The sequence below is a fragment of the Patiria miniata genome, unplaced genomic scaffold, assembly GCF_015706575.1.
Source record: "Patiria miniata isolate m_02_andy unplaced genomic scaffold, ASM1570657v1 HiC_scaffold_6, whole genome shotgun sequence".
NCBI lineage: Eukaryota > Metazoa > Echinodermata > Asteroidea > Valvatida > Asterinidae > Patiria > Patiria miniata.
This window is the reverse complement of record NW_024037073.1, coordinates 4,392,879-4,413,252: the sequence shown is the minus strand read 5'-3', so window position 1 is coordinate 4,413,252 and position 20,374 is coordinate 4,392,879. Positions and strand designations below refer to the sequence as shown.

General features: G+C 41.5%; 1 protein-coding gene across 1 annotated transcript in view; it reads right to left on the bottom strand.

The window, feature by feature from the left end:
- The window catches only part of LOC119742752 (leucine-rich repeat serine/threonine-protein kinase 1-like), a 33,452-nt gene extending 13,526 nt beyond the window's left edge, over window positions 1-19,926 (bottom strand). Inside the window, exons 1-13 of the mRNA XM_038218922.1 lie at window positions 19,878-19,926; window positions 18,419-18,564; window positions 17,883-18,112; window positions 14,624-14,769; window positions 14,334-14,500; window positions 6,015-6,389; window positions 4,853-5,028; window positions 4,410-4,611; window positions 3,511-3,663; window positions 3,029-3,208; window positions 2,552-2,836; window positions 1,884-2,049; window positions 526-799 (exon numbers count right to left, since the gene is read on the bottom strand). Coding sequence (XP_038074850.1) covers window positions 526-799; window positions 1,884-2,049; window positions 2,552-2,836; window positions 3,029-3,208; window positions 3,511-3,663; window positions 4,410-4,611; window positions 4,853-5,028; window positions 6,015-6,389; window positions 14,334-14,500; window positions 14,624-14,769; window positions 17,883-18,112; window positions 18,419-18,564; window positions 19,878-19,926 — 2,549 coding nt within the window. The remainder of the gene's footprint in view (window positions 1-525; window positions 800-1,883; window positions 2,050-2,551; window positions 2,837-3,028; window positions 3,209-3,510; window positions 3,664-4,409; window positions 4,612-4,852; window positions 5,029-6,014; window positions 6,390-14,333; window positions 14,501-14,623; window positions 14,770-17,882; window positions 18,113-18,418; window positions 18,565-19,877) is intronic.
- Window positions 19,927-20,374: the final 448 nt, after the last annotated feature.

Here is a 20,374-nt window from a genome sequence, read left to right as displayed (position 1 = left end):
GATTAAGATTGGTGAAGATATGCTCAGATTATGTCATTCTGTTTTTTTCCCCTTCCAAGCCTATAGTGCTAAGAAAATGCATCTAAGCTCAATAAGTGGCCTCCTGAAAGAGTGCATCCCTACAATTTTTACTGTTAACATCTTTTTTTCCCATCAGGGACGTGACATAGGATTAAAGAATGACCGGTAGCGGTGGGTTCTGGGGCGATCTACCCCCCCCCCCCCCCCTCCATTGCCCCATCCAACGAACTGTATTCAATGCGTAGGGAAACGTCACAATGTCTAAGTTTAACCTGGTTAGATTACGACGAGTGTCAAAATAGTAGACAAGTGGACTAAGTTTGCCATGGTAGTGTTACGATGTACAAGAGTGGGACCAACCCAGCCAGCGAGGATGACAGACGCTATAATTATGGTCTAGCTGTTGAAAAATCTGTTTGGTCGTGTCGCTTCAAAATAAGGAGTCCAAAGAAATAACTGAATTGAGTGGTATATGAAGTACGAATGTGGAATGAAAAAACTCACTCTTCCTTGCTGATTTGATTTACTATGTCTAATCTCTGCAGAAGTTGTAGATATTCCTCAAACCGTCCCTCCCCAAAAGCGCATTTCTTAAACAATTCCTGCTCCACGATGGACCTTTGTATGCGTCCTTCCTCGGCGAGAGAAGGATTGATTTTGGCAACGTTGGTGAGTATGTTGTAGAGCCAGACTGGGTCGATGAAGTACAGGCTTGTTAGACCGTGGAGGTGGTCATTAAAATGCACAAGGGTGCCACTGTTGCTCAGGAACTCAATCGCTTGAGAAAGGGAAAGAGAAGAAGAGACGGGGGAAGAGAGAAGACAAATTTAGAAAATCGATATAATTGAAGAAAAGTTAGTGTTCTGCTAAGCAAAGTATAGGTAATGCAGAACATTCCACTTACAACAAATGACGCACGTTCCAAGACCTTCTTGGTTTTGTATGTTACTCAAGTTGTGTAAACAAAAATGATTCAAGGTGTCACGGTCTCACTTCTCCGGCGTGCTAGCTTCTCCGAAAGGGAAATTTTGCTTCAACACGCATGCACAAAACTACGCAGTGGTGTACATTTTCGTCAGCTTTATTTGTGTGCTGAGTTCTTCGGGGTTGTGCTGGTGCACGTAATATCATAGGATGTTTGTATGCATGGTTACAGGGTAACAGTCGAATCCAGAATTTTCGTGGAGTGCACAACTCCCAATAACCATAACCAAAAAAAGACTTGAAATGCACATTCATGTTAAGCCGCATGGTTGCAAAAATAAAGACAAAATGGAATTCGAACGAGCAAGGAACACGGACCAAGGAGTTCGTTCTTAATTATTCCTCCATGAACACACACACACATGCATGACGCTGGGAACACAAATCAGAATGCTTGCAAGACCATGCGGGAAGTGTTACATAACACATTCTTGGATGTCCCTCCCCTCACTGTGTTATTAATAGGCTTGGTAATAATACAGCCCGAGGAAAAGTAAGCACAGCGGACACATCAGCATGTATCGTGCTCATGTAACGTGCACTGTAACGTGCTCAACTGTCCGCCGAATCCAGCCGGAAAAGCTAGCACGCCGGAGAAGTGAGACCGTGACACCGGAAAACGAAAGCTGTTTCTGATTTATGTTTCCATTATTCAATTCTTGAAAAATTTAATCCTCGATTCTACCGTATCTTCGATTCCTGACTAGTTTACAATGATACAACCGTTCTGTAGATGAATTGAACAAAACGAATCGAGCTTATTAACTAAGGTCAGATTTATAATGACGTCTAGAAGCAAGAGTACCTGAAAAGAAAGTCATTCAAACAATAACGTTAGTGTATTTTTTTTCTCCTTCCAGGCAAAGCTAAAAGTTTACCTTCATTGATATCCTCCAGGGTTTCTATGGTACTGTCAGGAATCTTTTCAATGTGATATTTCAACTCCACATCCTCCAAGACTTGTGGAAGAGGGGGCTTACTGAGCTTACGACGCTCATTCTCATTGGCTATGATCTCCTGGAGAACACTGAACGAGTGGGGCACCTAGAAATCGGTCAAAAACATATTCCATCAGTCTGATTAATTGGAAGCATTTTTTTCCAGTTCAAAAGCCAGTACTGAGAATGCATGTTCGGAGTTGTTCGCGGTTACCATATATTACAATTCTCAAAGCAGGTTACACGCTCTTGTGCGAACATGGAGCCCCTAGGTTCGCTGCTAAGGTTCTAAGGGACTGGGAGTCTTTCTATAAATCTCACTCAATACTGCTAAAAAGCAGCTCAGGGAATAACACAAGTTTGCTCTCTGCAAAATTCGAGGTAATGCACATTTCTACCAATGGCTAGGGTTAATGACATCTGAGAGAGTCCGCATATTAATTCTTAAAGTAAAAAACGGTGTAGATTTTGTACACACTCGATCTCTGACCAGAAACCAGAGGCATTACATAGTTTTATTCTGATAACAGCATCTTGATAAGCTTAAGCTGCAATATTTTAGAGACATTTTGTCGTGGTCTCTTCTTTTTCAAACAAAATAATATTACCATTCTTCCAATCAGGGGAATGTTTGTCCTTGCCACAGCAGCTCCCGGAGTCCAACTCTTCCCGATCCTCATTGCAAGAGATATCTTGTAAATGAAATGCCGTAATTCTTCAATGCCTTCCCCGTCAGGGCTCGTTGCTGTGACCTCGACAACACGAGCGATATCTGGAAACCCATCTCGGAAACGACAGTACTTGTCGAGGATTTTCCCTTTGATCGACTTATCCTTCTTTGCTTTGTCTAAATGGGTGGAGACAATGATGGTGACACTCTCCGTTGCCCTTGACTAAATGAAGCCATAATAAAAAATAGATAAAAACATTATACCTCATACTAAGCTTCCAGGTGAAAACTGTCTGTGGAGTAGGTTCTTCAAGTAAACTTCTTATTTGGTCGAAAAAATTTACAAGTTTCGTGAATTGATAATGCTTTACCAAATTCTTCCATTTTTCTTTTTGGTCTGTTGACAATGTATTACCTTAATATTAAGTAGCCAGGGTTTTAGCTTCTTATCAACACCTTCCAAGCCGTCTCTGAGATCCCAGACCAACAGGTACAGCGTCCTGGGGGTGAAGAAGCTCTGATGGATAATAGTATCCAGCTTACCTCCCTTCAGATCCCATATCGAAAAATGTACATCACCTTGGTCAGAAACACTCTGAAACAAAAGCAAAAGGGGAAACAACACCACTCAAACACTGTACTTCAGGAGCAGGTGCATCTCCTTTTTCCAGATATAAGAATAACGAATCTGAAATCCCTTATATCTAATCCTAACAGAATGTCAAGTTTAATCAAGGCATTGCAACACTACTCTTGTCTGGAATCTCTTGACGTTGTTCTTATGTGCCATTCCCTGATCGTTCTTTACCATTGTGTTGCTGTTCTGCTTTTGTTTTCTTGCAAACCCTAATTTTGAAGAGAAGTGAATACTGTCGATCGGAAAAACAGTCATCCTACCTGATCCATAGGCCTCGAAAACATCTGCCCAAACAAGGGCATTTGTTGAATTTTGTCAGGGTTCTGAAGAGTCCAAGAGCAAATATTGATGCCTAGATCTTCGTCAGGTTCTTTCTTGGTCAAACAGGACAACACGGAGGTCTTGCCACATTTCTGAAAAAAAAATAATAATAATTATCGAGGAAGAAATTTGTTTATCTTCCAATGGTATCCTTTAATCATTCCTTAAAGTAAACGATACCTAGGTTTAAGATCCTAGGAAAAGACAATTTCGTGAGCCGGACATTTCCTGTATTAAATGATATTCGGTAATATATAAATAATGAATGTTTATGAGTGCCTTGGAAGGAATGTCTTCATGAGGTGAACGATTAACTGTACCATCAAAAAGGCGTAGCCGGATCGAATGGAACAGTCAATCTTTCAATGAATGAAAATATTCCTTCCAATGCACGAATTAAAAAAAACCATATACATAACGTTTTCTAAGAACACCTAAATAGATCCTTGTCATTCGATATTTTATTATGGCCATTCCATATTTTATTTGGAACCTATGAGTACTTGGATTATGTAACTCGTTTACATAATCATTGGAGGCTTTGGAGCATATAAGTTAAGGTTGATCCAACTCAATATTGGCAAAGGACAGTAAGTTGACCAACGCAGAGATTGCTTGCATGACAATCTCCTTTCATCCACTTTTTATGCAAATTGGACCACATTGACATAGCATGCCTTTCAATTAACTTTCTATATCTCTGGATGTAGGTTAATAAATAAAATAGGAGCTAGTATTTTTTAATACTTTTGGTCTCTAAATTTATATTTTTTTATACACACTATATGATTGGTACAGACAATGGTAAACGTATGTATTTGCCAATAGTGGTTCATACCTCCGGCCCCACCAGCATGAGTTTCATACCGCGGTAGGGTTTGCAACTCAAGCGTTTTTCGTTGAGTTTCTCCAGGATTTCCCTTGTTTGCATGACAGGCACAATAGTATCTGGCTCCTTTATCTTCAAGTTGTCGAGTTTGAGGGACCACAGTTCTTTCAACCGCGCCAGATCCTCTGGAAGTTTCTCTATGCCTGTATTACTACACAACACAAACAACTGGATTTGAGAAACATGCTTTTGTATTATGTGATGATACAATGGCTCTTTGCCTTCCACTTCTGACGATCCATGTATGATATCTTGTCAGAACCGCTGTTTAGATTGAGGTTTACATTTTCCAACTGTGGTTTTTACTCTTGCGGGGGTAAATACATTTCTTCAACCATTTCATCGATAATACTGATGGTGATCTACGTGTACATGTGCATGTGCATACATACCCACTGAGATCCAGTGTTTGTAGGCAAGCCAATTTGCAAATACTTGGGGGCACGTCCCGTAGCTGGTTATTCCTCAGGTCCAGGGTCAACAGAGAATCGCTGAAGATCTTTGGGAAGACAACTGATGAAGATGTGACATCTCCAACCGGTAGCATTTCCAACCAGGTTTCTGGACTCTCATCCTTTGAAGGGAACCTGAGGAAACCTTAAAGTATGAGGTTTGTGTGACATCTGTTGTAACAATTAATGAAAAAAGCAATTCGAGACAACTCGAAGGCAGAGTTCATTTGCAATGTCCACGTCCCACCTTGGTCTTACACAAAATAGGAGCATAAAGCTTTCATCTGCGTGGGCGTCAATCGGTGGGGGACGGGGGGGGGGGACTTGACGCCCCCCCCCCCCCCAACACACACACACACACACCCAGACTTGTTTCACATACCTAGTGTGGACTTTCCTTTCTTTTCGTGTAGTTAAGGAACACCAGTGGAAAAACTCATTTTTCTCAAACTGTGAAAACTCTTACAACCCAATTTTTTTTCAATGATTCCCTTTAGTGTTTCTCTTCATTCTGCTACGGATAAACCTAACCCAAAAATGCCTCTAAACCTGTTTTCCAGAAATGGGGAAACACTGTGTGGACGTGGGCAAGTCCACACTTCGTCGCTGCTACCTACATTATGTGGACGTCTTTTGTTCGGAAGTCCACACTGCGTATGTAAGACAAGCTCACTCATACTGAAATTTGTATTCTTGTGGAGACATTTCTTTGTTCTCGTGTAGTAAAGTTTTCGAGTTTAAAAGTGAAGTTTCAAAATACTTTTAATTATTTTAATCAGAATAAATTTCCTAGGCTACAATTTGGACTTAATATCCCTTTTTAAAACTTTTCCATTTGCGACAGATCAACCCACCTTGGAAATTCCTATTTTTGAGTAAAATCCATATATCTATTTCTAAAGAAATTGTCCTGTGGAGATGTATACAATCTTTTGTTCCCTATTGTACACACGTCTCTAGAGGGCACGGTGTATCAGATCACACGCACACACACTTTTTTAAATGGAGGGAAATCATATCTTTTGTCCCCCCCCCCAAACACTTTTTTAGTCCCGAATAAATTGTAGCATACAGAATAGCTAAGAAAAGCTGTTTCAATGACTCCAAACTCGAAAATGATGTTTAATGATGATCTTTTGCTAAATACAATTGTTATAGTAATCGTGGTCAGAAATTGCCTGCGATCGCACCTCAGAGCATCTGGAATCCAAAATTGTGTATGTTCCGTTAACTCGACACAATTATCAGCCAGTAAAAATTCTCTGAGGCTGTAGATTTTCCAGTAGTCAGGAGGAGGAAGCTCAGTGATCTGATTGCCAGACAGATTCAGCCCTTTCAGCCGAGTCAGCTGACAGATAGTCCAAGGAATCTCCGTCAAGTGGTTACAGCTGAGGTTTAAGTCCATGAGGGAACGATTCCAGTACTCATGCATGTCAGGGACTTTCTTGATCTTATTGTTGGAGGCATCCAAGCGTTTCTGTGAGATAAACAGGTTGAAGGCCTCTTTAGAATGATTGTAATTCTAAAAAAACACAACAACAACAACCCATTCCTTCTACCCAAATTAAGAGCTAACCCCCCCCCCCCCCCACACACACACACACACACACACACACCCATTCTCAAATTTGTATCCTTGTGGAGACATTCCTTTGTTCTCGTGTAGTAAAGTTTTCAATTTTGAAAGTGAAGTTTCAAAATGCTCTTATTTTAATCAGAATTAGTTTCCTTGGCTGAAATTTGGACTTAATATCCCTTTTCTAAAACTCTTCCATTTGCGACAGATCAACCCACCTTGGAAATTCCTAGTTTTTGAGTAAAACCCATATATCTATTTCGTGAAAACCTTGTGGAGACCTATTCATCTATAGAAATTGCCTTGTGGAGACCTTTACAATGTTTTGTTCCCTATTGTGTGTGTGTCTCCACAAGGATACAAATTTGTAGTCACTCATACTTGTTTCACATGACTAGTGTGGACTTTCCATTGCTTTCGTGTAGTTAAGAAAAACCAGTGAAAAAACTCATTTTTCTCAAACTGTGAAAACTCTTTCAACCCAATTTTTTTTTCTATGATTCCCTTTAGTGTTTCTCTTCATTCTGCTACAGATAAACCTAACCCAAAAATGCCTCTAAACCTGTTTTCCAGAAATGGGGAAACACTGTGTGGACGTGGGGTAAGTCCACACAACGTCGGTGCTACCTACATTATGTGGACGTCTTTTGTTCGGAAGTCCACACTGCGTATGTAAGACAAACTCACACCCACACACACCACCACCACCACCACCACCAATATGAGCAAAAGCTTGATCTGCCCCTGGCCATTTGAGAGGCAATTAGGAATGCCAGCGTGCATTTAAAGATGTATTCCCGTGCTATTTTCAAGTTTCATTTGGAAAAATATGTTTTCAAATTTCTATTTTCCTAGCAATTTCAAAGCTATTTACTTGATGACGTCATTATGACGTAACTTCATTGCTCATGTTTAACTTGTGCCTGACTATTTACCTACAAAGTTGTGAGGCAATGCGGCTTACAGTTTTGTAGATGTAAGACTTTGAGAAATTCACCTTCAACTTGAATGGCGTCGCATAAAATACGAAGACGTCAATCACGACGACACTTAGGCCTAGTGACAATTATTAGTTGACCCGATCAAAAACAGTGACCAATTGCCGAAGCAGAAATAGTGTTCAAAAATTCTCGAAAAATCAACCGGTGACGTTATCATGACATAACCTCAGATTTTACATAACAATGACAATATCTTACTGTCTGCCGAGTTTCGTGACGATCCTACTTTTACTTATTCTGGTTCTCCAGACCAAAAGATTCTGAATATTCTTGATGAATCTTAGGTCAGGTAGCCTCCGGTAATACATTGTATTACAATTTACGTCACGCGACTAAAACGGGCGGAATTCCTCCTTTCTCCGAAAATGTCCATAGTTTGCCGAGTTAATTTCGTCGACAATCGGATAGCGCCCGAGTATTTCCGAGTATAATATAGGTTTGATTAACTTCTAATTGCTTATTACAAACTTTTAAAAAAGTTGATAATTAATATTCATTGCTTTCATTTAGAAAACTTGAAATTCAACGACGATTTTGTGCATCAAGGATACTCAGATCGTATGGGCGAACGTTTTGCTTCGTCATGTACTATTTTGAATTTGACGACCGTTACCGAGATTTTCCAAAACTCGGTTTTCATTCGGCTTCGCCTGCTAACAGTGCTATTTGAGTGCCTAATTTTGAAGACTCCAGATCTTACAGAAATATCAAACTGCATTATCATAACTGTATGATTTTACGAAGCAAGTGATTTATTTACAAATTTGATCATAAAATTAAAAGCTATAAGTAATAAAGCAAAATCGGAAACGAAGCCGAGCTTTGAAAAAGGGCCGTCAATGTCGTCATGTTTATTTTTAGCCACGGAGACTGCCTGACCTACAATTTAGACGTGAGCGTCGGGAATAATTGTCAGGTCTAGGGAACCAGACTAACTTTCATTTGTTTTGATGTGTTTTGAAATATGACATTTTGATGACGTCATCATGACGTCGCACATTTATCACTTATTTGTGGAAGTCCCTTATAAACCTATACAAACAGAAGTTGGAATTAGCGTGTTGCGTTCGTGAGATATGACACTTCCAAATATACAACTCCATTCAAATCATATGATAACGTCATCCTAACGTCACCTCAATTTCGCATGTAACACATCAAGGTATTTGAATATCATATTAAACCCAATCGGACCAGTAATTCAGGAGATATTGGCCTGCAAAGAATGCAAATTTACGGGTGTGTCACGTGACCAGCGATGACATAATCTTGACCTCACCATTAGGCGCACGTCTTCAGATGGTGGTCTAAGAGTATGCCAAGTTGGAATTGGATCGAATTTTCCAAAGTGCCAAAGTGGGCCCGGGGATGCAGGAAGATTGATTAACTACTAAAAACACGGAATATCAGATGTTGTGAAGTTTAGGATTTCTGTATAAAATGTGGTCATGTTAGTGTCTGCGGTGTTTGATTAATATTCCAAAATGCCTTTCGCACCCTAAAGTAAACTTCTCTGAATCCTAAAATAACACCTGCTTTTGTGATTTGGAAACGTTTTTCAAGGTGGAAAACGCGATTTTCTTACGCGCGTTACGTTTTTGGTTGTTCAAAACCAACCTTACCTCTATCCCGCCACCGGGAGCATTGACTATTATAGCAGGGTATTGCGCAATTTCGTATTGTTTGCCCTCTTAACACCAGATTTCCCTCCGAACCCCATACAGTATGTGTACAACTTGGCTGTTTGTTCTGAATGTTCTGAAAATTAAAGTGTGCTAAGCTTCACAATCGCTCGAAAAACAAAAACAAAGGCCTTTGCGCAACCATGCGGAAAAGGTACAAAGTTGGGGGTTGGGGATAGGAGCGGGGGGGGGGGTCAGAATGCTTCGTTTTTGTATTATATTATTTTGGTGAACTTTTGTTTCGTAAAGGGCGACAGTGTTTTGAGTTGGAGAGGCACGCCCTATTGGCGACTTGGTTTCTTATTGTTTGTATATCCTTTTGTTTTAATATCAAATTTTGTGTATTTATTGTAATTGTGTGTATATATGTCAATTTACCGAATAAAATATGATTACTATTATTATTATTATTTTTTTGTCAAAAGAGGGCGCTGTTGCATACCACCGTCAGCAAATCAGTTGTGTCAAAACGTTCAGATAACGTCAAGTTTCATGTCAGCGTCACATGTTTAGTCAGGAAACTTCTTCCTTTTAGGACAACCAAAAGTCGTAAGTTTTCTAATTCTACATCTCTTAATATGATTGTAAGACTTTTAAAGAACAAGCTCATTTAGTTATTTGGGGTTAATTTCTTTATTTTTAGGGGCTCTAATGATTTAGAGCCCCTTTTTTTCCAATATGGCTGCCCGACCCATTTTACAAAACGACCGGCCGGGCTATTTTTCAAGATTGCAGCAAGCTCTTTTTTTAAAGGCCGCCACTCAGGAAATGACATGCTAGCTTTATGTGGGCTAGATGCAACAGACAAAGAGGCCAAAATGATGTCACTGTTTAAAAATGATGTCATTTCCCGGTTTTTTTTTTCAATAAAAAAATAGGAGGTGGCCTCCAAAAAAGAAACGGGCGGCCCGGGGATCCAAGACGCTAAACATGTCTTTTTTTGGCCCTTATTGGGGAAACTTTGTGTAAAAGAGACATGAGAAAATGTTGTAACGTCGGTTCTGGGCCGCCGACCCACGGCGCAACCGTAGCGTTGGGACCCCTGCTGCTGCGCCAGGGACCCGTTGCCGGGCTGCGCCAACTCAGCAGTGTGACATGTTTGTATAAGTCTTTTGTTGTGAGTTGTAAAAGGAGACAGCCTCGTGAAAGAAAGTGGCAAGAATAAAATGGCCATAGAGCCCCGAAACCCTGAAGAAAAGTGCCTGTGGTTTCCTTCGTCTGGCGTGTGAAAACACACGATCCGGTCGACGTTACATTGGTGGCAGCGATGGGATGTCTGACAGATGCAAAACAGGTAGAATTTCAAGTGTTTTTCGCCATGAATACACCGGGTCGAGTTAGTCTGGCGTCCGACTCGCCACGCAGCGGGTATGCAGGCTCGCAGAGCCTAGGCCAACCTAGTGAGACGATCAGCAAAACGTTCGTCACTTTGGATAACTCGGAGTTGGAATTTTTCACGGTTTCGGGGCGCCATCTAGGCCTACATTCTAGGTCCCATGGGGATCCGCCCCGTACTGTACACGGCGGCGTGGCAGCTAGACGCTCCGTTCCACTCGGAACGTTGTCGGGCTGTGCCTGTCGACGCGGCAGGGGCGGGGCTTCCTTTAGAAACGCCAGGGGACGATGTTGATGCCTGTTGCGCCGGGCTTCGTCCGGAGACACCCCACGTCTTCTACACCAACACAAGTGCCAAGGCCCACGATCGGAACACTAGCCCCGTAACACACACATTCGTACGACGGACGCACGTTTCTTTTCGGATCAGCTCCGTTCTGCACACATCCATACACCGGATGCATGTTTCCCTGTGGATCGGCTCCGCACTGCACGAGTCAATGGAGCAAAGCTGGCGCAGTTGTTCCGCACGGGAGACTTTGGGGCGGAACCCGCGCAGTCGCTCCGCACGGGAGACTATGGAGCAGGGCCGGTGGAGCCGCTCCGCATGGGAGTCTATGGAGCGGAGCCATTGGAGTTGCTTCGCACGGGAGTTTATGGGGCGGAACCGGGGCGGTTGCTCCACACGGGAGTCTATGGAGCTGAGCCGGTGGAGCCGACAGAGCTGATCCTTACAGAAATCTCCCATGGGAAATTTTCCCATGGGACCACATGGGAATTGCATGGTGAATTGGACACCATGTAGCATGGGATTTTTCCCATGGGAAATATTATATGGTTTTTTCCCCATGTATGATTTCCTATCATTTCTCAAAAGATTCCAAACTCTATGGTATGTTTCAATAACAACTTTCTTTATACATGTTAACCCTGTGTGTTCTGTGCTATTCACCGAATATGTAAAGCGCGTCATGGATCGAGCTGCGATGGGTGTGGATAGGAGTGCTTTCATACGACTTACCAAGTTGTACCATATTATCACAGTGTACCCAATTCATTTTCTCATAAATGTTTCCATCCATATTAACAAATGAAACAATATTATCCAAAGTTCTTTGAATGACACATTTTCCACATAAAAAAATTACTGTATGCTTCATTTGACTTCAATTATCAGCAGAAAAATTTAAAAATGTGCAATTACAACACTCGTTATTGAGGCAATTCTCACAAAAATTTCCCATGGTGTTCCCATGGTGTCCCATGGTGTTTATCCCATTTTGTACAATTGGTGAAAATCCACACGAGTTTCCCATGGTCAGCATAAAAAATAGAATTCTTGATAACCTCTATGACCACAAGGGAAACATTTTTAATTGAATTCAAATTTACAGGCGAATAAGTAATTAAATTAAAGAGGCGTACATGGTGTACCCATGTAATCCCCATGGATGTTCTCATGGTGTCCAGTAAATCCCCATGGTGTTCCCATGGTGACATAAAATCCCCATGGTGTCCATAAAATCCCCATGGTTTTCCCATGGTGTCCATAAAATCGCCCTGGTGTCCCATGGTGTCCTTAAAATCCCCATGGTGTTCCCATGTTGTCCATGCAATCTCCATGGTGTTCCCATGGGTTTCCCATGATGAGTATAACATCTCCCATGGTGACATTTTAACTTACAGGATGTTCTTGATGACCCCATGGGTTTCCTGTAAGGGCAGTGGCACTTATGGCATTTGTCCAAGCCATGTTCCATCAGGGCAACGTCCTTAGTGAAGAGCGAGATGTCTTGAGATGTATGTGGTGGTGATGACAGCCCTCGACAGCCGAGCTGGTATATTCAGAATGACTGTATACACCTCTTCGGTGGTACATATGGAGTCTAAACTGTTGTACCTTCGCTCTGCAACGTACCGCTGAGGGTATTCGATCAGACTTTCAATCTGACACAGTCGACACAGTCATGCGTAATTTTTACGTAGATGACTGTTTGAAATCTGTCGCCAGTGAAGAGAAAGGAATTCGGCTGGCACAGGAACACTGTAGTCTTCGAGCTAGAGGCGGTTTTAGGTTGATAAACTGGGTAAGCAGCAGCCCACAAGTTCTTGCGTCCATCCCCATTGATGTAAAGGAGCTCGATCTGAACTACGAGGCATTGCCAAGCGAAAGAGCGCTCGGAATGCAGTGGGACGTTAAACTGGACTGTCTCGGCTATAAAATCAGTCCCAGCGACAAGCCATTGACGAGATTTAGCTTACAGTTATATCTATGATCCACATGGGTTTATGAGTCCATCACTCTGAGAGCCAAGGTGATCATAGAGGATCTATGTCACAGAAAGCTAGGCTGGGATGAAGCACTTTTCTGTGTTGATGTATTTGAGAAAATGTGTGTAAAAGCGACATAAGAAAATGTAATACACATTTTTGTGAAATAATTTGGACGTACATTCTGAATTCATACGTGCACTAGCTAATTTTATTACAACAGACTGGATACACGCTATATTGGTTCATTTATCACTCTTGATTTGTATTTGTTATTGTTTGTTTTGTTTTATGTAGATTAAACCGCGATTGTTTGTGCTTGCATGATTAAAACACGTATCCTACACACAGGGATTAACTACTCGGCCCAACTCCTGGTTAGACGCGCGATAACGGCCTGTACTGGTGGCAAATACCATGAATACTTTTCAACATAGACCACTGCGCGCGGTGGCTTTCAGATTTGCTAGGCTCTTCGCCCAATCTGGCCTCGAAGTCTGTAAAGCCAGCGAATTATATTTTTGAATTTTCATGAGTCTACGTTTTTGGTCTTTATTAATGAATTCTGATAAGTGATAACTACATAACCATGGTAATGCCGAGCACAATATCTGTAGCTTTTAGATGAACAATGAAATGTCGCTTATGTTTCATCGGTTCGGCATCCTATCTCTCTAAAACTTTTTAATAAAAGCCTAATTAAAAACGAAATTTGGATAAACGGTGTTCTCCTTCAAATTTGACGTTTATTTCCCGGGTAAATACTTTATCTATGCCGACAAAAACTGCACAATACCATCTGTTGTATCCTGGAGTATTTATTTTTTAAATGATTTGGAACAATTATATCTTAAATAAGAAATAGTTTTATTTTCAGTTTTATGAATATTTCCGTTTTAGATGTCGTGCAAAAACCCAACACAATGGCACATCTGGAAAATTCGCGATTACGCGCCAACGGGTATTGATGCCCGTTATCACGCGTCTAACCAATTAAGGCAAGTCCACTGAGTGCATTTTGTACTAGAGCTCAGAACAGTCGTTTATCCTGGTGTCTAGGATCCGTGATTAAAACTACGTGTTACGTGATATTGATATGTGATGCACTAAACGTCATTCGTCATTTATTGTTAAGCTATACTGGAGATTTTAAATGTCATCCTTCACAGGGGGGAAGGGGTGCTGAACACCATCTGCCTATGAGGGGCGCTATTCATTTTGAACACTGTCCCACAATGACAATAGCAGTCGCTATTTGTTGTGGCATATTTGCTGGCAGGCACACAATTTTGCCGACAGGAGAACGCCCATGCAGGTACTACTGCTAGTAGCTTCTGTGCGCCTTGTGAAGTTCTTGTTTTTTGTTTTCTTTATAAACATTACAAAATTAATATTAAAAAAAATTGAAAACAAATACCAACCACTGGATACGCTACTGCATTGAATGCATTTTAACGGAAAAGAAGCTCACCTTTCTTTACCCCTGGGGGGCACGAGGTGGTGGTGGCCCAAAATAAATGTCAGGGCTACAATATGGCAAAGGTTCGGATACTTACCAATGGGCAATCCCAGGCAGCTGGAAGGTCTGACAGTCTGTTATTAGAAACATTGAGTTTCTCCAAACTCTTGGCAGTGCTGATACCAGAAGGAATGTGGATAATCTCATTATAAGACAGATTTAATACCGTCAGGTTGCTCCAATCCCAGACAATTTCACTCTCACCTGAGGACAAAAAAACCCCGATTTTTTTATTCCGATTTATTTCCAAGATAATAGTAACATTGCTTAGATTTTCTAAAAAAAAAAAAAAGAATAGGGAAAAGATAATTTTCCATCTTGGCCTACCTGGTTTGACCAGCTTGAAGACGGAGCGTCCGTGGTGACTTGTGATGCGATTGTGAGACAGATCCAGGTTCTCAAGCAGATGCAGCATGAAAATCTCAGGGATAGGATTGCCCATTTTATTGTGGGAAACGTTCAGATGTGTCAATCTATAAGCAAAATATTCATTACTTTGCGTTAGGTCGATTACCAGTTTGCCCCAAGGATGTAACTCTGTATGGTGAGAGTGAAGGCAGTCGTCGGTTCGCTCTATGGTGTTAAGGATACCCGTATACAGACTAATGTAGTAATGCTGATATTACTAATATCAGCATTACATTAACTACTTAATGTAGAATGCAAACATAATCTGCAAATTTGGCAGCGTGAATAGTGAATACTCTAGCCTCCAATTAAAATTAAAACTTAAAATAATATGTAACACTTTTAATAAGCAAAATTAATAGGACTGCTGCAAACTGCTTCCTGATTTTTACTCAGGGAATAAATATGTACTTGGCCGATTTTAAACAAGTCCGTTTAAGACCGGTGTTGGGAATGGACGCTGATAATGGTCTGAGCCGAGGGTGGAGACATCATCGGCTACCAGGCCCCACGCCGGTCTGAAGCGGACTTGTTTAATATCGGCCAAGCAAAAATTAATTACCATTCATAAATACCATTTTTACCCCGCCCCCCCCCCCGGCAGATCCGCCGTTGTATTGGATCTACTTGTCTTATGTCTGGATATGCTCATAATAATTTCCACCAAACTGTCCAAAGAGGGTTTTCACATACTATTTTCAAGACAATAGTCATCGATGCATGACCAGAGGAATGCAATGTCCAGTTTATGACACAATACAATACAATGCAATTAGGCATTTATAAAGCGCCCTTCAAGGAACCCAGCGCTGTACAAGCCAATACATATAGTAAATTACACAATTAACAATGAAACTCAAAATACAGAACATCAATAACAAAACGAAGTACAAAGCAATACAAGAAATTAGACAAACATGTGTGTTTTCAGAAGGCCTTTGAAAATGCCCAATGTTTTGGCCCTCCTGATGTTAATGGGTAGACAGTTCCAAAGGCTTGGTCCAGCGGCTTGAAACGCTTTATCACCGGTACGAGTTCTGGTTTTAGGCACAGATAGAAGAGTTGAGTCTAGCGAAGAGCGAGTGGCATATCTAGGTTTGCAAAATGAAATCAGGTTTTGAAGGTGCTCTGGAGCTTGTGAATTAATGAATGCATTTGTAGACGATGACAAGGATTTCGAATTCAAGGGGGCACTGGAAGTATCACGCCCTATCAAAAATATCAGTCTTGCCGCTCTATTTTGCAGGCGTTGAAGACGAGTTAGGTCATTGTCAGTGGCTCCAAATAGTAAGGCGTTACCATAGTCGATCCGGGAAAACACAAGAGCTTGAACAGCAAGCTTGCAAGTACCCTGATATATAAAACAGATTGCGTAGATGGAAGCTGACACATTTAACAACAGTTGAGATTTGGCAAGACATGTTCAAAACAGGATCAAAGAAGACTCCGAGATCCTTCAGTGTCAGTGTCGGGGCGATGGTGACATCATCAAGAGTTAGCTTGACGTCCGAAAGACTACCGATAGTTCTCGAAGAAGCTGCAACAAAAACTCTGTTTTTGCTTGGTTTAGTTGCAACTTGTTTTGCGACATCCATGATTTTATTTGTTGTACACATGTCCTGAGTTTGTTAAGTGCCAACTCGCATTCACCATCAATTCTTGGATTGAAACCGACACAAGGGCGGATCCAGGGGGGGGGCCAAAGGGGGCCATGCCCCCCCCCCCCAAAAAAAAAACGAAACCAATTTTTTTTTTTTTTTATGTGACATCGCAATAAAGGCAGGCAATGAGTAGACCACCATCTTTTCCTCAAAAAACATTGGTTAAAGTGGTCAGAAATTGCCTCAGATCGCACCACAGAGCAACTAGAATCCAAAAAATGTTCGGGGCCCTTTAGCGGGCCCCGAACCCACGCCGTAATTTTTTGACCCACTTTTTGGGTGGACCAAATTTTTTTTGGCCCCCCCCCCCCGAAAATTGTGTTCTGGATCCGCCCTTGAACCGACATAAATCTGGATGTCGTCCGCATAAATGTGGAAGTTGACATGATTCTTGCGTAGAATGTCCCCAACTGGATGAGTGTACACTGTATACCCTCTTGGCCCTATGATGGATCCCTGAGGGAGGCCAAAATCCAATTGATGTTCCTTTGAAAATTCACCTGAATTTGAGGCACGGTTTTTTCTGTTTCTTAGGTAGCTTGCAAACCAATTCAGAGCACGACCCTAAATATGGAAGTTATGACAAAGCCGACTGACTAATATTGCATGATCGATGGTATCGAACGCAGCCGATAGATCTAACATAACAAGAAAGACTGCGTTCTTGTTGTCAATAGCAGAGGAAATGTCATTCCTTACCCTTCAGTAGCCGTCTCAGTGGAATGAAAAGGTTTATAGGCCGATTGAAATGGCTCATTCAAGCTGTTATGATGAAGATGGTCATATAACCTACTACACTGAAAAATTGCCTGGGTTAATTTTACCCACGAAAGGGTTAATACTAGAACTACCCAAACTTGAGTTGTTCTATAACCAATTGTTTGGGTTAGAATATCTGCTAAATTCAACCAAAACTTGTGGTCATTTAAGACCAAATTTAATTTGGTCTTGTATGACTACAACTTTTGGTTGAATTTAACATAAATTCTAAACCAAACAAGTTTGGGTAGTTCCAGTTTTCATTCTTTCTTGGGTAAAATTAACCCAGGCAATTTTTCAGTGTAGAAGCTGCCATTTCAGCGACCTTAGCGACAACCGTGATATTAGATATGGGCCTATAATTCTTAAGAATATTAGGATCCATGGTCTGCTTTTTATGATAGGTGCCACTATAGCCTCTTTCAAAGAATTTGGGAAAATAACTGTTGCAAAAGATACATTGTCAATGTTAGCCAAGGCTGGAATGAAAAGGTTTGAATTGTCTTTGAGGAGTCACATCGGGATAGGATTGAGCAGACACGATTTGTTGGAGCACTTGTTGAGTATACGAGCCATTTCCTCAAGAGAAACAATTATATCAAGAAAATAAGTGCACAGATTCATCATAGTATCCCTTTGTTTTGTAGGTTACGTTTTTGGAGGTACCCTGTATATGTTTTTCAGTTTTATGACTGACTGAACTATTGCATGTAATGTTCAGCCCGCTTTTTTAAAAGTTCCTGATATCGCTTTCTCACCTCAATTCATGAAGCGCCTCTGAAGAATCTGGGCTAGGGAGATTCCTCATTGCATTATGGGATAGATCCAATGATTCCAAGCATGGCATTCCCCATAGTAACGCTGCTGGGATCGTCTTCAGTGCATTGTGGGATAGGTTGATTCGAACCAGCGTACGTAGTTCTTGATTAGTGAGCCAAGTACTGTCAAAACGATGCAATTGACGTGCGCTCCATTGGGCAACATACTTCTGATGAGAGGAAAATAAAAAAAAAAGCAAATGTCCAGATGTTTGAAAATTAATGTTGTCGGAACATCTGTGATAAATGATCTTTGCCATCAGTTGACCGATCCCGCAAGCTCGGTGGTCGAGTGGTAAGACGTCTGCACTAGAAAGCAGGAAGTCTTGGGTACGAGTCCCACCCAATTGATTCTTGCCTAACTTTCACTCGGGAGGTATTCACACTAAGTAGATGTTTATACGTCGGTGAAAGGCAAACAAATCTAATATTGATTTACATCACCCGACGAAAATTCCGTTATATGAATAGTTTACCTCTTCTTGTCCTATATCATGCGCTTCTAATTGACACCACAGCTGTAGAAGATCATGAAACTTCTGGCCAGTTCTAAACGCAGTCTCTTTGTTTACGATTGTCACTTTCCTCTCGAGAAGATAAGCAGCGAGATGATAGTGTTTGCCTGTATGGAAAGTATACACTTTTACCAAAAGAATCACTGGACTTAATATTACATAAAAAATTATCGTTACCCCTGAGCAGTGCTTAATATTTTATCTTCCCTATCACCCACACACTCTAAAACAGGGTCCTAGGTCCGATTTGACTCGGAATCCCGGTGTCACGGTCTCATTTCTTCGGCGTGCTGGCTTCTCCGCAGAGGAAAATTTCGCCTCAAAACAACAACAAAAGCAAATTGCGCAGTAGTGTACATTTCCGCCAACTTTATTTGTGTGCTGAGTTCTTTGGGGTTGTACTGGTGCACGTGAGATCTTAGGATATTTGTGTGTATACGTACGTTACAAGGTGCCAGTCGAATCCAGAATGTTCGTGGCGCGCACAACTCCCAATACATGTAACCAAAAACTTGAAGGATACACTTTTACTTTAAATATAACCATGGTTGCAAAAATAAAGACAACCACGAACGAGCAAGGAACACAGACCTTGCACAGACCAAGGAGCTCGTTCTTAATTATTCCTCCATGAACACACACACGACTGGGTGTGTACATAAATGTGTGTGCTTGCAAGACCATGGAATGCAATGACCATACTCCTCTTTATAAGCTCAATAGCTTGACCCACAGGAAGTGTTACATAACACATTCTTGGGTGTCCCTCACTGTGTTACATATGGACTTGTAGACTTCAGAACAGCCCGAGGAAAAGTAAGCACAGCGGACACATCAGCATGTATCGTGCTCATGTAACGTGCACTGTAACGTGCTCAATTATCCACCGCATTCACCCGGAGAATCTAGCACGCCGGAGAAGTGAGACCGTGACACCGGTCATAATGACCACATGCTAGTCAGGCTCAAACAGACATTTGTCTGGGCCAAAAGGACACTTTTGGAAAATGAACAAGAGAAGTGTCATTTCGACGTAGAAAAATGCCATTTTGACATATACATATAATGTCAATAAAGTACCTGGATGATTGTTATTATTGGTATTGCAGTCCTCAGAATCATAGATATAGAGTAAAAAGACTAGATCGGCAGCGCGTTCACACGCGCCCATTCACTGTGCGATAAATCTCCGACCAACCTCGTTCCCATGGGTACGAGATCTTGCTGCGCCATATTGTTTCCCATCATGCCTTGCGCGATCTACGCGCACGCGCCGATGGAGTCGAGGCGGATCTCCGCCATTCTTGTCTCTCGTGGACGCGCAATAAACTAACGTAAAAATGGAGCGAAATGTAATTGTCCTCCAGCACGTGACCTAGTTGAACACGCGTGGAGCAAGAAATGCGCACCGAGTATTTACGCGCTGCGCTCACGTAAGTTCGCTCACAAGTTGGCGTGCCGCTTTTCATTTCGATTATAATCAGTTTATTTTTCTGCAAACTTATAAACCTGTTTTTATTCTATATCTATGATGGAGATCAATGTTTAAGACCAGCTAGCCATGTCTTCATCATCCGTTTAAGACCGGCCACGTGACGGGCTCTCGACCAATAGGAATGGGTAAACTGTCTTAGGTATTTATGAATTATTCTTTAATACCATTGCACTCATAAACTTTCATTCATAAAAACCTAAGACAGTTTACGCATTCCTATTGGTCGAGGACCGTCACGTGGCCGGTCTTAAACGGATGATAAAAAAACATGGAAATCTCATTTCTTACTCAAGTCATCATCCGGAAACCATTTACATTTAACTCACCAAGGTGACCTTGACCTTTGACCTTTTGACCCCCAAACCAATCCCAACTTGCCTACTCCCAAGGGCAACCCACTACCAAAGTCAGACACCAAAATC